General features: G+C 40.8%; 1 protein-coding gene across 1 annotated transcript; it reads right to left on the bottom strand.

Moving 5' to 3' along the window:
* Positions 1 to 5,668: 5,668 nt before the first annotated feature.
* On the bottom strand, positions 5,669 to 16,318 carry LOC119727853 (G-protein coupled receptor GRL101-like). Its single transcript, XM_038199928.1, has 3 exons — positions 16,251 to 16,318; positions 8,874 to 8,951; positions 5,669 to 6,974 (listed from the first exon to the last, which is right to left on the bottom strand). The coding sequence occupies exons 1-3, from the start codon at positions 16,316 to 16,318 to the stop codon at positions 5,864 to 5,866; spliced, it is 1,257 nt and encodes a 418-aa protein (XP_038055856.1). The 3' UTR covers positions 5,669 to 5,863.
* Between the last annotated feature and the right edge of the window lie 359 nt (positions 16,319 to 16,677).

The raw sequence follows: 16,677 nt of genomic DNA, 5'->3' as shown, positions 1-16,677 counted from the left end.
GCGCCACCACTTGACCAACCGTAAGAGTTTGTGGCTAAACAAAACACTGTAAGGCCAAAAAAAAAATAAGTCGGTCTCTGGTCAGCGCGCGCGTCGATTTTAATCATGCGCGTCAATCTTTTTTTTTCAAAAATGTTCCGCGGTAGTTCCAACAGCGCCCTCTATTGCCGCACCTGCTCAATTTTTTTTTTTACCAAAAAGCACCAAGGAATGGGAAATTGCACCAAGGCAAATGATCGAGAGCACCAAGGCAAATTATGGAGGACACCAATGTACACGAGGACACCAAAAAAGCAAAATAGTACCCCACCTTGTCTATACAATCCAAGCTTGAAGAAAAAAAAAAGCCCCCCCCCCCAAAAAAAAGCCGCATCCCTGCGTCAATTCCGGAACTTTGGTCTGACCAGAGACCGAATATTTTTTTGGGGGGCCTAATAGTGGACTTGTCTTTTTCTGCGCAGATTTTGTGGCTAAACAAAACACTGCCCGCCCGGGCATGACGGGCCCACGTGCTCAATGACGAAAGTCTGGATTTTTCAGCCGAACGTGTGGTTGCGAAGGCAGATTTCTAAAGGTTACGTGGCGTAATACTTTATTTTTAATGAAGCAACAAACACGTTCAACCCGGCTGGCGAAATCTTTGAAAATTCATTTCTCCCGTTTGGAAGACCATATCTTCAGGCGCGGTTCTTAGGGCCAAGGTGTAACACAAGCGTTTGCAACAACAAATTAAGCTGAAATACACTTAGATGATATAAGTGTTCAACTACTCGTGAAATAACAACTTGAGGAGATTTCTAGAAATTGACGTTAAGGTCAGTAACCCGAATTGTCGTTTCAGCATGGATGGCGGCGATTTTTTTTCACTGACATGCAGTGTAGCAGTGTAGAATTTAGATTTTCTTCCGTTACTATAATTTAACATTCCAATCAATACTAAGCATTTTTTTTTTAGAAATTTTAGAAATGCAACGTTCAAAAGGCATGATGTTTTTTGGGGGTGCATGAATTTCACTGCTCCGTTATGGCGTCCAAGTACGTAATAGGATTAACTTTGTTGAGCAACGGCGACGCTTAGGCCTTCGCAACCACACGGATGCACGTTCCGATTCATCTCTTCGGGTCCATGCCCAGTGAGTCAGGCAGCTTAGTGAATGGATGTGGACATTCCGGACAAAAGCGCCAAATTGTCCATACATGCTCCTCAATGCCTTAGCTTTCAATTTTTGATAGGAACCAACTTATCCAATAACATTATGGCGGCCATCTTGGATCTAAAGATGGCGGCCATTAAAAACCTATATCTACCAATATCTCATCTTCAAAGCCACTTAGGATCAATGTTTTGGTGTCTAAACATACATTTTCAGGGTCAAGGAATAGAACTGTACCATTTTGGATAGTTTCAAATGGTTAGATTGTCCAAATACAGTATTGTGGCCATCTTGTATTTAAAACATGGCCGCCATTTAAAACCTAAATCTCCGAATGCGTGTATTGCATCTTTAAGCCACTAAGTCACGGTATCTTAATCTTGGTGTCTAAACATATATTTTCAGGGTCATGGAACACATTTAAACAATTTGGATTAGTACTACATGTATTTAGGATCGTGTCAAATGGTCAGTTTGTCCAGATAGGCTACTTAATATGGCGGCCATTATGGTTTGCCGTAAAAGGACCAACACTGGCCCGATTCAGGACTCGCTTACACAGACATAGAAGTGGCGTACTTTCTTTGTTCTCGTGAACTAAAATTGTGCAATGTCGCACACTAATTCCAAAATGCTCTTATTTTAACCAGAATTAATTTCCTGGGCTGAAATTCGGACTTAATATCCCTTTTCCAAAACTCTTCCATTTGCGACGGATCAGGCCACCTTGGAAACTCCTATATAGTTTCTGAGTAAAATCCATATATCTATTTCGTGAAAAACTTGTGGGGTACCAAAACGTTACCCCGGTGGGCATTCCTTGTGGGGTACCTCTCATTGTTCCGTAACCCCATAAGGCAGTGTTTATACGTTCAGGATTACATGTAAATGTCTCCTGATGGGCACAAAAGCCTCCAGGTATCTCCCAGCTCTCTCTCTCTCTCTCTCTCTCTCTCTCTCTCTCTCTCTCTCTCTCTCTCTCTCTCTCTGTTACCGTTGAGGGGGTACTTGAGTACACCGTCCATGTACATAATGCTCTGTTCAAGAGGCCAATCAGCAGCTTTGGGCCCTCTCACAAATTCTTGGGGCAAAATTCAGTGGTAAATTTTCGTCATTGGAATGTACCAACATTTTTATCATCAAAGTGAACAAAATGTTATCACATTTAAAATTCCATGTCAAATGCTGCTAATTGCCCTTTCGTCAAATTCATGACTCATCAGTTGAACTTGCATTGAACTTAGGAACTTATTAAACTTAGGAGGAAAAAACAGAGAATTTAGTGGAATTGAAATGAAAAATGGAAGCTCATTGAAGTTTTTAAACATAACCAACTAGTCAAGTCATCATGAGCACTCACAGAACCAAATGATTCATCGTCATTTAGCCTTAGGTACTTTCCTGAAGATACGTCCTATAAAAAGTAGGAGAAGCTTATCCAGAAGACTGAAGATGATCAGTTGAAGAAGGCTGTATTTACATCAAAACGGTGCCTTGCTTGTCTAAAAGACAAGCCAAAACTTCTAGTCGGCAAGACTGTGGAACACAAACTACGCAAAACTTCATTGAGTTTACCAAAATATTCATCCCGAAACTGTCTTGGGAATAGATCAAATGTATGCAGTAACGTACACCATATGAATATCATCTCTTTTGAGTTGTGTGGTTCTGAGAAGAACCAGTTGTTTACTCGATATTTCGAGAGGTCATGTTTGAGGTCAAGGCGCAGTCTTGTTTTGCATAAAATTAATCACCGATCCTTCACGCATGTCATAGATGACAGATGCTTGCTGTGCAAGCGGCTAATAGCTTTAGCATTCTATTTATGATTTTTGGACCCAATGTACTAGAATCATAACATTAGTAAGCAGCGGACGGGGTGGGGGTGGGGCGTGAGGGGTGGGGTGGGGTGGGGGAAATTGGGGGTAAGGTTTCCACACCTACACCCCTTATATAAGATGCAACTGGGCCTGCATTGTGGTCCACTTTGAACAGCGCTCCAGGCCCAGAACCTGTCCAGTATCCTAGCGTCCAGTTGTCCAGGTGAAACCCGCAAGCCCACCCCTCCCCCTCTCCAAATAAATTGGTCTGAGATGCCCCGCCCCTCACCCATCACTTATTCTATTTTCTCCCCTTAGGATTGAGAGCGGTTCAAATCATATTTACTGCCAGTTATTGGAGAATTCAAATATCATTATTTCTTTTTCTATTATGTTATTGTTATATTATGAAGACAGTTTAGATCTATCGGCTACATCATTTTCCAATCAATCATTCTCCATTCATTTGTTAATTCTATTTAATAACCTCATCGTGTTGTGTCGTCGATTTCATTTGGCGTGAAAGCTTTTATATTATTTCATGCGATATAGTCCTAATTTCCTTCATCTAAACGAGCTGAGACAGACATGTGGAGGTACTCTTAATTTATGAAGCTTACAATTTTTTCACATTTTACATACAGCGTTTATTTTGAGAGCCACAATTTATGTACATCAGCCTGACCTAGTAAATAAACGTGTTCCTTAATCAGCCAAGTTTGTTTTCGAATGTTTTCTCGTCATTGGTGTTGATTATGCTCTCACAGTATAAAAAAAAAAAGAATAAAAGTTACTACGGTACCAAATGTTTAAACGCATTTTTAACGGTAGTGTACAACATTGCAAACCTCAAACAAGAAAACTACCAAAATTATTTTGAAATACCTTCCTTGCCTGTAAGTGAATAATAGTCTCAAGCATCCTGTGAAATCATGGCACCTTGTGTGCTGTCATTTGAAAGAAAAGTGGAATTTTCATATTAATTTTCAAAGATGGTCAGCCGACCATCGTTGTGAAAACTTACCCCTTTTCAGATACTGCCCCCATTTAACCAAAATTAGGTAGTCCACATTTTGTTTGCAATCGGTTACACATCCGTTAGGTGCAAGCCAGCTAGTCTGGTTCCCTGACCCGACAGTTTCCCGATAAATTGCTCCGTTTCGTCTGAAGTGAGGTCAGGAAACCAGACTGTACAAGAACAGCATTCTTTTACAGCATCTGTGAACATACAACTTTAAATAGGTCAGTGTAAAAATATTTGCTATAAAATATTAACCCCTAAATTCATCAATTTCTGAAAAGTACATCACAAGTAAATGTTATAAATTAGGCCTTTCTTGAACCATGCAATCACCTGCGGTCTTTTCCTTTTCCACTTTAATGCTCAAATGAATCGAAACTAACACTGATTATAATTTCTCAATCCAAAAATGTATAGAATACTGTACAGTTAATATTGTCCGTTTTCGGTACTTTTAAGCTACGGTACAATAACAAATTATTACTAACGACTTCTTAACATTAGCATTTTATACAGCAAAAGACTTACGTATATATGGCACTGATGCTAAATTAACTAATCGACATGAAATTACATTTAATACAACATAACATGCGGCCTGTACTTCAAAATCCAATAATCATGCAAAATTTAGAATGAAAAAAATTCTCACAAACAATTCTCACAAGAGTTTAAAATTATGAATCTACTGTGTTTTTTTTAGTATGTGAATATTCTTTTCTTTTTGCCGTATGCAAATATTTATATAACTATGCAAATAACTAATCGTAGAATGTATATTTACAGTGTTACAGTTGAATCAGCATTTCAACTTGTCTGATGCTTCGGTTTAGTGTTGCATCAATCCTCTGTATTAATTTATTTGTTGATTTAGTATCCGATAGCAAGTCAATGAGCTTTATTTATGTACCGCATTTCTTTTTAAATTTATGGGCTACATTTTGGATTCATAGTCCTTAACACTGTACAGTGTCGGCCCAAAGTGTAAGTACAGAAGCAACGCCCTCAGTTGTTAGGACACACCATGGCCTTCTTAAAATTATAACAAGTAACATTATTATCATACATTAATTAAGAGTAGAAGGATATTCAAAAAATGATTCAGCGTAAAATTCATCGCATGGCTCCTTTAGTAAATGTCTGCCATTTGTAAAATTTGAAGGTTTTTTTTCAAACATATGAACTTACATCATCGAGAGATATACAACTGCGGTGTTATGGGTAGCCCTAAGACTATTTTGCAGAGCGCCCTCATTGAATGTTTCCTGAAGACACCTTTGAACGCCCCCCTCACTTTAATATAACCAACAATTGAAGCACAATCCTCAAAAACTCAACAAACACGACTGGCCAACAATCACGCGTGTAGTGCAGAATGCGAAGATTGTCACAACATGTGAACAACACACATCATGATAACATCTGTAAGGCTTTGATGCAAATCAATCGGGAAAAATCATTGTATAGTTATCGTCTTTAATAAGTTATTCGTCTTTAATTAGTTATTCACAGTATGTAATGAGCAGTTTGCTTTATCCTCAGTCAATGAACGAAATGGAAATGTTACACAATTTAGTCCGTGGATTGAAAAATATGCCGGTCTGGTCAGTACTGATACGAGAGTAAGTTAAGTTTTCGCCTTGGCTTTCGCACAGCTACTAGAAATCACTTTGAAATTTAAACAAACATATGTATTATTATGTTGTGAGCCGAACCACTGCATTGTGTACGTTTGCAGGTACGGATCCAGTGTTGGCTCAAGGGGGAGGAGTATATCTGTCAAGGAGGGGGCGAAGCAGGCATGTGCTACCTATTGCTGGGGGCAAATAGACTACCCGCCTCAGCCTTTGTGTTTGTTGCACTTTGTTCTAATTTTGGTTTGTTTGATTCCTTTTCTGTGGTTTGGCCTTCGGTTTAGTCGCGCAACAAACTGTGAAGAAAGTGTAAAGGAAAGGATTGAGGGACGAGTTGATTGGAAGAACCAGAACCACAACCCATGCATACACCTCGGTGGATAGTGTGACTGTTCCCGTCTGAGACAGAATCCCCATGATGATTATTGGCATCCAACAGCAGAAATCCGTCATCACGATCAGCGCCATCTTGACCGCCATTTTGACTTCACGCTCCCTGTGGGCATTCACTCGGACGGCACTGGCCGTCCGCCTGACACTGATGAAGATGGCGACGTAGCAACACAGGACAAGAAGAAATGAAACCAGATTGACGCCAAGGAAGAGAACGATTGCCAGGATCCAAGATGCTTTCTTACCTGTGCCGTGGGAAATAAGCCAGTCACCAGACCTGATACCAAGGCGACGATTAAATGACGTGGTCACATCAGATGCCTTAGTTGTAAGAGGAAGGCCGATACAAACATCAGAAAGTCCATAAACATCAGAATCAGACCCAAATGAAAGTGTTGGCACGATACTCAGACAAAGTGCCAGAAACCATAGGACAACAATGATGACTGTTGTTGATTTTTTCCCGAGAGAGAAGTTTTTCAACGGAAACACAATGCCTAGGAAACAGTCCACGCTGATGAGTGTCACAAAAAACACCGAAGCCTCGCTGGACAAAACCGACAGAACTCCAGCAAGTTTACACATTATGCTGGAGCGCCACTCAGGGGCCACAAGAAAGTAGTCCTCGCCAAATGTAAGATCTGCAACAGCTATGATTAGCATGTACACACCCATCATGACGTCTGCGAGCGCCAGATTTCCAACCATAAGTGATAGCGTCTTTTTACCCCCTCCGACCCCTTTCTGCCTAAGCCTCCAAAACAGGACAGCCAAATTACCAATGAGGGCACTTATTCCCAATACCCACAACACCGCTCGTAGTATGTTATTTGGCATAAGGCTATCGCACAGAATCAAATCTGGTTGAGGCTTGGTGGTTGAACAACTGTGCTCGATAGAAAAGTGATGCAACTTGGATAAGGCACAGCAAAGACGGTAGTCATCAACGACTCTGAAAATGAAATGAATGTTTATTGAACACTATACGTGCAGTGCATTAACCCTGTCAGGACCTGGCTTTTTCGGACCTACGGGGACGTAGTGCCCCCCCCCCCTCTATATTTTCAAAAGTGAATGACCGATTTTTTAAAAACTTGGTAGAAATTAACCTTTGACCAAACTCTACAGGTTGCCATTTTTTCCAAAAAAATCGTCCATAGAGGGCGTTTTGGGGGACATTTTTGCCCATTTTTGGTCAAAAATAGTTTTTCCCCGTATTTTCCGTTTTCTTTGGCCAAAAAATATGTCATTAAATTTGGGAAACATGTTTGTCACGTGACACTTCTCAATCACCTATCTGATAAATAAATTAATAACAATGTGACAATTAGTTTTATAGTGTAGAAATAAATATTAAAACATTTAGTTTATTAAAATTACGTGAAAACTGGGAACCAATGTAAAACAAACGGTTGCTATGGCAACAACGAACCACCCCTTGATTGTTTTTTATTATGACCCTAGATAATATTTAGGAAAAGTCACCAAATTTGGTGGTGATCGGCTGCACCGTTAAAAAGTTATGAGCAAAAATATGGGAGAGGGGGCACATTGTGCCTTCCCCGGTCCTGATAGGGTTAACACATTTCTTGATAGAACTGCGGATATAATCTGATGGGGCAGCGGAACGGGGGGGGGGGGGGGGGGGGGGGGGGGGGGGGGGGGGGTGGGGGGGGGGGGCTGGGGGGGCGGGAAACTTGCCCCCTAGATTTACCCAAGTCCCCCTTTTGCGGACATCCGATGTGCCCCTTCGAGCATAAATGTGGCCCCTCGAGATGAAAACAAAACTGACCATAACATTTGGGATAATTTGTTTTCAGTTACCATTTCCCAAAATGGTATAAAGAGTTGTGATATGAACGAGGAATATAAAAACCAAGCCCCCAAACCCTTACAATGCGCCTTGAAAATGGGCACATCATGCGTAGTTTGCATAATGGCCGGTTTTGAAGAGCGCCCCCTATTTCGGAAGATAGTACCAGCCCCCCCCCCCCCACACACGCACACACATACGTTTGTTTAATGTGTAAATCGAGGATTTTCCTATTGTTCCTCTTCCCTTTTCCTTTGTTTATACTCTAATTTGTTTGCAACAGCTCTCATTGGTTTTGTACACGTTTTCTAATCGAGGTCGTCCTCGATTTGGTTCCTGTCCTCAATTCATCGATGATGTTGCACGTGTGTGTGCTCGATTTACACCATAAACACGCACACACAGGCATGTTTGTTTTACATACCTAGTGCGGAGTAGACATTCATTTGTTTTCGTGTAGTTAAGAACATCCAGTGAAAAAACTCATTTTACTCAAACTGTGAAACCTCTTTCAACCCAAATTTTTTTCTATGATTCCCTTTGCCACATTTTGCCACAAATAAACGTAACTCAAAAATGCCTCTAAACCTGTTTTCCAGAGAGGGAAAACCTTGTGTGAACGTGGGCAAGTCCACACAACGTCGCTGCTACCTGGTTTATGTGGACATCTTTTGTCGGAAGTCCACACAGTGAATGCAATGCTTGTACAAACACACACACACTATTTGATTTCACGGAGGCAAAGTGTCCGGTCAAAAAAACGTGTCGACATTTCAGCACGGATGTGCCAAACAATTTAAATGCTGTATACGCTGCTGCACCGACGGATGTTGCCTTTTTCTGAGCAAGTGCCCCTTTTTGGTGATCCCCCCCCCCCCCCCCCCCCCCCCAGTTTGAAAACCGTTCCGCCGCCGCTGTTTGATGCTCTCATTAATCGGTACGAATTGGTTACCGAAAAACATCACTTTCCTAAGCACCATTTGGGCATGATAAAACTATTACAATCGATTATACTTTAAGAACAACTAAATGACTTACGCTTCTTGCAAGGCTGGTAACCCATCAGAGGCGACTTTATCAAGCTTAGTCAACGTGCCTGATATATTAAGCAGGATACTGAAAAAGATCAGACGTTAAATATTGTCTTTACATTTTGCCAATGTAGGCCTAGGCCTTCTCGAAACCCATATATTCTAAGCAACCGGCATTCTATTTTCTTTCATGTTAACTGTCTTTCAAACATGTTCATGTGTTCAACCATTGATCCGTCGAGCCGCAGGCTCGTTATAAACAAATAGTAAAGTTGGCCAATTTATATTTAATAGCCTAAAAATTACCTAAAACTAATGTTTGGACTCGATGGGAAAATCGACATTGTTTTTATAAGGTTGCAGATATAAGTTTTGGGAAATCTTATTGGACATCTTTTATCAGTTTTCTGGAATTGCCATCACTTATATTATTTTTGTATGATAGCAATACATTGTAAAAATCCTCATTCATGGGAATTGCAAAGTTTAAATGGCTTAATGACGAAGTTTTAACAAATATTTGTAGAATATCAGCCCAGCATACTAACTTACTGATAATAAAACGTACGTAAAATCCCAATTTCTAATTACACTCACTGATTCAGGCCTTTTTTGTTTAGCACAACGTGTCCCTTGGTCGATAATGTCTTTACCAAACCCTTTAAAACTCGCTGTGCTTGTGCAATATCTACATTTTGCAAACTATAATTAAAAAAGAAGCTGTAAAGACATTGCCACGTCCAAATTAAAAATATGATAAAAAAAATTGCTTAAAAAAATCTCTTTTTTAGCATGAGATTTAAATATTGCTTAGTGTAAGATTGATTCTTGTTTAAATAGATTGAAATGTAAATGAAGCTTTTAGTGTCTCTTTTTGACATCAGCAACAATATCCAACTTACAGGGCTTCGAGACTGGAGAGTCCTTCGAGAGCACCAGCTTGGATCGACACGAGCGGAAGATTTACCATTTCCCTGTCGAATCACATGGAGAATAACAAAGCTGAAAAACACTACAAATATAAGTCTTTGCGAGAGTGAGATTGGTTCCTATTTAGATCCACATATGGCTTGCAGGATATATACTCTTCACCACAAAGAAGATACGAAGCATATCAAATTTACCGATATTCTAGATTGGAGAGTCCGCTAAATGTACCAGCTGGAATCGACACGAGCGGACGATTTGTCATCCTACTATCAAATCAAATGGGGAATATAACAAAGCTGAAGTACACTGCAAAATATGTAACTTTTAAATCTCTATTCAATTAAACTGCCTGTACGGCATGGACGTAAATTTCGGATTCTATTTTCATTAAAAAAATGGACAGATTATAACTGATTTATTTCTGCCATCGAGGCAGAAATAGATTCCGTTGAGTAACCTGAGTTTGCATGATTTGAGAATTGTTACTGTATATAAAGTATATATCAAATATTTCACATGTAGATTTGGTATTTAGAATGGGAAAACGTGTGCTTTTATATTCAGGGTTCTACTGTGGGTGACGGTCTGGCTGTCTAGTCTCCAGTCAAGGCTGTTGTAGGGCAGGACTCTAGTCCAGTGATCGACAGATCACAAGGGTACCCCTCATCAGGCAACTTGAAACCGTATATTGATATGCATTACAAAAGTGTTTTGTTTTTAATGCGTGCTGAAGAAATGAACGAATTGTTGAAAGTTTGCCAAAAACTGTACTTTGTACACTTCATTTACTTTTTAAGACATGCTTTTATGGGGGCATTAGGCAGTGGTGGATTGTGGAGATTGTTAGGGTGGTTAACCATCATCTTCCGTCCGGCCAAAGTCATTTGTGCTCAGATGTTAGGCTGGAAAATGCCAACTGGAGAAAAAAATCCCAAGAATCCAAAACATTCGTTGAATAACACTCGTTATAAGATCTCGATTCATTTGCTTTGGACATTTGGTCCCTCTTATTATTTGTCTCTGTTTTGAATTTAACACCCTCCGTCAACGCGCTTAAAAAAATCCAGGATCCGCCATTCACTCGGGTAGGCTTTTATCACCACCAAACGTTATATTTCTCATAAAATATGGCGTGAGAATTTGCCTAAGTAGGCCTATAATGAAGGTCCAATAATTCGGACCCATTGCATTACTTCATTTTTTTCGCAAAATCCATTGCGTTTCATTTCGCTAAAACTAAGGCGTTATTTCGCAATATTATTGAGTTATTTCGCGATAAAAAATATTGTGTTTCACTTAAAGCCTGGCACGAACAGGCTTCCATAAAACACAGCTTGCAGTATATAAACTCTTTAACACAAACTAGTTACAAAGCATGTCAAACTTACAGGTAGTCGAGATTGGAGAGTGCGCTAAATGTACCCGGTAGAATCGACACGAGCGGAAGATTTGTCATCACACTATCAAATCAAATGGGGAATATAACAAAGCTGAAATACACTGCAAAATATGTAAACTTTAAATCTCTATTCAATTAAACTGCCTGTACGGCATGGACGTAAATTTCGCATTCATTTTCATTCAAAAATTGGACAGATTAAAACTGATTCATTTCTGCCATCGAGGCAGAAATGGACTCCGCGGAGTTGCTTGAGTTTGCATGATTTGAGAATTGTTAGTATATATAAAGTATATATCAAATATTTTGCATTTAGATTTGGTATTTAGAATGGGAAAACGTGTGCTTTTATATTCAGGGTTCTACTGTGGGTGACGGGCTGGCTGTCTAGTCTCCAGTCAAGGCTGTTGTAGGGCAGGACTCTAGTCCAGTGATCGACGGATCACAAGGGTACCCCTCATCAGGCAACTTGAAACCGTATATTGATATGCATTACAAAAGTGTTTTGTTTTTAATGCGTGCTGAAGAAATGAACGAATTGTTGAAAGTTTGTTAAAAAAAACTGTACTTTGTAATTTTCATATATTTTTTTAAGACATGCTTTTATGGGGGTATTAGGCAGTAGTGGATTGTGGGGATTGTTAGGGTGGTTAACCATCATCTCCAGTCCGGCCAAAGTCATTTGTGTTCAGATGTTATTGATTAACAATCGTCATAAGATCTCGATTTGATTGCTTTGGATATTTGGTCCCTCTTATTAATTGTCTCTGTTTTAAAGTCAACACCCTCCGTCAACCCGCTTTAAAAAATCCAGGATCCGCCATTCACTCGGCCGGGTAGGCTTTTATCACCACAAAACGTTATATCTCTCATAATATATGGCTGAGAATTTGCCAAAGTAGGCCTACAATAAAGGTCCAATAATTCGGACCCATTGCATGACTTCATTTTTTCACAAAAACCATTGCGTTTTATTTTGCAAAAACTAATGCGTTATTTCGCAATATTGAGTTATTTCGCGATACACAAATATGTTGTTTTACTTAAAGGCATGGACCTAAATTTCCCATTCCATTTTTATTCAATCATTGGACAGATTAGGACTGATTTTTTTCTGCCATCGAGGCATATAAATGTGTGCTCCATGAAGAGAGGCCATAAGGTTAACTCAAAGAAAAATCTAAAAATTAATGTGGCCTGACGTTGCGAACTTAGCAAGTTCTTCTTCAGAGGCTAAAACAGAAATGGCAGAGGTACATACATTAACATGGGGGTGCACACAAACATGCAGGGCTGAAAGAAGAAACACAAAAGGAGGATTAGGTGGGAAAGGTGTGGAAAGATGCAGGGAATGGTGGATGAGAGAACAAAGAAGATTCAATGCCCTGCAAAAACATATCAGAAATGGAGTGGTTAGGCAGGTTGAAGTGATGACCAACAGGGGTGTCTAGTTTCTTGGTGTTGACCGTTGACCGGTGGGCATAGAAACGCTTCTTGAGCGTATTCTTAGTCTCACCTACATACTGCACTCCACAGACCCTGCAAGAAATGAGATATATGACATTAGAGGTGTTACAAGTGATGTTACCAATGGTTCTGTGGGTAGTGACAGAAGAATGGCCAGAAAAGGAGTCAGACTCCTGGATATGAATCTGGCAGACAACACATCTGGAACTGCACTTGAAAGTACCATGCTGGGTGGGAGGGGATGCATCTAAGGATGGGACTTCAGCTCGAACAATCAAGTCCCGTAGATTTCGAGGACGCCTGTAAGCCAATGTGGGGCCGTTGGGGATGGCGCGGGCAAGGCGATCTGAAGTATGGAGGATATGATGATTGTCATTAGTGATTTTGCGAAGGGGAGGGAGGTTAGGGTGAAACGTGGTAACCAAGGGAATCATGGGTTTGGCCATGGCATCAGGGGCCTTACCCGTGAGAGCTAGATTTCTGGGGATAGCTTTAGCTCTGGCAATGGCACGATGAACTTGGCAAGAGCTGTGACCCCTGGCCACCAAGTTGTTCCTCAGTATCTGTGTATGGCGGGAGTAATCGGAATCATGAGAACAAATTCTTCTGAGTCTGAGTGCCTGGCTAAACGCTATGCCAGTTTTGCAGTGCCTGGGGTGACAGCTGGAGGAGTGGAGGTACTGGTGGGTGTCTGTGGGTTTGGAATACAGGTCAGTGGTTAGTGAGTTGCCTTGCTTGCGGACGGTGACATCCAGAAAGTGGGTTTGGTGAGCCGAGAACTCCGATGTGAATTTGATGGTTCTGTGGAAGGAATTGATGTGGTTAGTGAAGGTCAAGAGACTGTCCTCATCACTGGTCCAGATGAAGAAAAAAACATCATCAATATATCTCCACCAGATCCAAGGGCGACATGGGGCCGAGGCAAGAATGAGTTCTTCGAGGTCAGCCATGAAGAGGCAAGCCATGGAAGGGGCCATGCGAGTGCCCATTGCAGTGCCGTGTACCTGTAGATAGTGTTCACCAAGGAAGGAAAATTGTTCTTCGTTAGTATAAGTCTCATGAGGGTGCCAACATCACTGATGGGAGGAGTCGTGTGTCCTGCCTTGGCCAGAGCCAAGGAGCAAGCACGAACACCCTCCTCGTGTGGGATGTTGGTGTACAGAGATGAGACGTCGAAAGTCCCAATGATGGCTGTGCTGGGAATCTGGTCATTGATTCCTTCAAGCTTGCGTAGGAAGTCTGGGGTGTCGTGAATGTATGACGAAATCTGTGGGACAAGGGGTTTGAGAAAACTGTCAATGAACAGGGAGATGCGTTCCGTGGGTGAGCCATTACCGGAGATGATGGGTCTACCGGGGTTCAACAGTTGAATGAGATAATTAGAAATAACATGCATTGCTAAATCAAAAAGAAATAAACATAAAAAAAAAGATTACGTAGCACGACAGTGCTGGCAGTAAAGACAACACATGGAAGAAAAAAATAGGACACATAAAGAGAATACCTGATGATTAAAAACAAAATCGATAAGAAATTGCAATGAGCTGTTTTTTTTCCAAGAGAGTTTTGTTGCAGATGCGTAGTATCTTCCGCGACTCTGAAATCGTGTTGTGGGGCTAGCACAGGGAAGATTCTTTACGACTACTTTGTACAGGGAATGAAAACCCATCGGACAGGGTCATCTTTGTGTGATTCCAGGTGGGATCAACCCGAGGCTTACATCACGAATATTGCTGTCAAATCAAACATAAACCTTATTTATGAGACAAAATTGCTGTGAAGCAATAGGGTGTGAAATGTACGAGGGACTATCACAAGTTTTATCCAGGTGACAAGCTTATTAATGGACAAATACATTTTTTTTGCGACACATCGTGCCACATTTTGGTGGGTCGTTTTGCACTTTGAGGAACAATGTCATACACTAGCTGTGATTTGCAAATAACAGAGATCACTTCAAAGACAGCAATTTTGATCACATGTATTTCTTCTTAAGGTGATATTTTTTTAAGCTCGTTATTGTAGGTTTCTTGGCAATGTCATAACAAAAATCGTTCAATTTGACGCGATTGTGTTTATACGTCGGTGAAGGGCAAAACCTTATTTGATAACATGTTTTTCTATTAAGCCCACAAAATTGTGACAAACATTTTTATTATCTGTTACAATTTTTAAAAATGCCTGATTACCTCCTGATTAAAGTCTTTGAGATTAACCAGCTACTTTAGGGAGTGTTACTCAAACTCGAAAAAAAAATGCTTAACGGTAACTTAGCACGGAGTGCAGACGGTAACTTTGAATGCAGATATGTGAAAACTGTTTACCAGTTGATTAAATCCAATTCTTGATCAACCTCTTTCTGATACCTTCGACGAATTTGAATGAACGAAACGACTATTTGAATTTGAATGAACTTATTGATAGAAATACTGCTCTAATAATGAAATCGAACGACTCTGTTCGAATGCTCATTTAAGGGAGCATTCGTTCTAAAACGAATTTAAATGGGCTTCGTGTTAAATTGAACGATTTTTGTTAGGACTTTGCCAGGAAAGCTACATTAAAGAGCTTTAAAAAATCGGTTTACTTGCATATTCGTTACTGCAGCTATTCATCAACGACAACAAAGTGTGTGATGTTGGATAGAGCATGCAGCGACTTCATGCTCTTGGATAACTACCAAACACGAATCGAACCTAACAGATGACAGTGGCGGAGCCAGGAATTTTTCAGTGGGGGGGGGGGGGGGGGGGGGGGGGGGGGGCCGGGGGGGGGGGGCGGGGGGGGGGGCTGGAACATTTCATGGGGGGGGGGGGCGTCATGTAGATCAATGATAGTGGGGGGGGCGACTGGGGGCGACAAGGTTTCGTGGGGGGGCTGTCGCCCCCCACGCCCCCTCCCCCACGCCCCCCCCCCCCCCCGTGGCTACGCCACTGACAGATGAACTCGAAGAATGTCTTACAGCCAAAATTACTGTCTCATCAAGCTGAAGATTGTGCGATAGAATATGAGCAGCTATGTACACTAGCAGCTATTTGCAAACAACAGAGATCACTCCAAAGACAGCTATTTTGATCACACATAAGCCCTAACAAGTTCTGCGTTGGATCGTTTATGTAAATCGATTTGCGATGGGATTTCGAATATAGCAGCGTAGTGGAGACTGGAGAGCATCGACAACGTTCACGTTGAAATCGTCGACAGTGGTGATGTCAAGACGTTGGGATTCTCCTTGACCAGATCGCTATCGGCTGCTCTAGTTATGCGATAGAATATGAGCGTACACTAGCAGCGATTTGCAAACAACGGAGATCACTCAAAAGACAGCTATTTTGATCACATGTATTTCTATTAAGCCCACAGAAGTTTTACAATAACATTTGTAATATTTGTTAAATCAAAATATCAACAACAACAAAACTGATTACATCCTGATTAAAATTTTCTGGGATTAACAGCTACTCGAAAAAAAAACCGCTTAACGGTAACTTTGGAGAGAGTCGGATTGATGCCAAAGCTTATGATGCAAATACAGATTGCACTGTCAGCTGTGACATCGAAAACAAACAGGAACCGTATCAAACTTACAGCGTGAGGAGATTGATCAGCCCGCTAAATAAACCGTTGGGAATCCACTGCAGAGGAAGACTGTCCATCGTACTGTCAAGTCAAGCATAAACAGAGATGAAATGTAAATGTATGGTGCCCTCCATAAAAAGATAACACTAAAACATTGGGAAAATGTGACCAAAATATGTACTACTAATGACCATTATTATGGTTTTATCATAGACTTGGGAGCAGTAAGCTTATTTCCAATTATCTTGGAGGCGTTGCCCTGCGTGAAGCACTAAATCCGTACTTTATGATAAAACCATAATAATGGTCGTTAAGTTCATATCCTGTTGATATGATACCTTTTTTGTCTTTCTTAAAGACATCCTGTACAACAAACCATTTCTAATTTACACTTCAAGGACATAACATTGCAACATAATCATCTGAACCCACATTG

Source organism: Patiria miniata, unplaced genomic scaffold (genome assembly GCF_015706575.1).
Source record: "Patiria miniata isolate m_02_andy unplaced genomic scaffold, ASM1570657v1 HiC_scaffold_20, whole genome shotgun sequence".
In the NCBI taxonomy this organism is placed as follows: domain Eukaryota; kingdom Metazoa; phylum Echinodermata; class Asteroidea; order Valvatida; family Asterinidae; genus Patiria; species Patiria miniata.
Note: the sequence above shows the minus strand (reverse complement) of the source record. Positions and strands in the feature narration are given on the sequence as shown.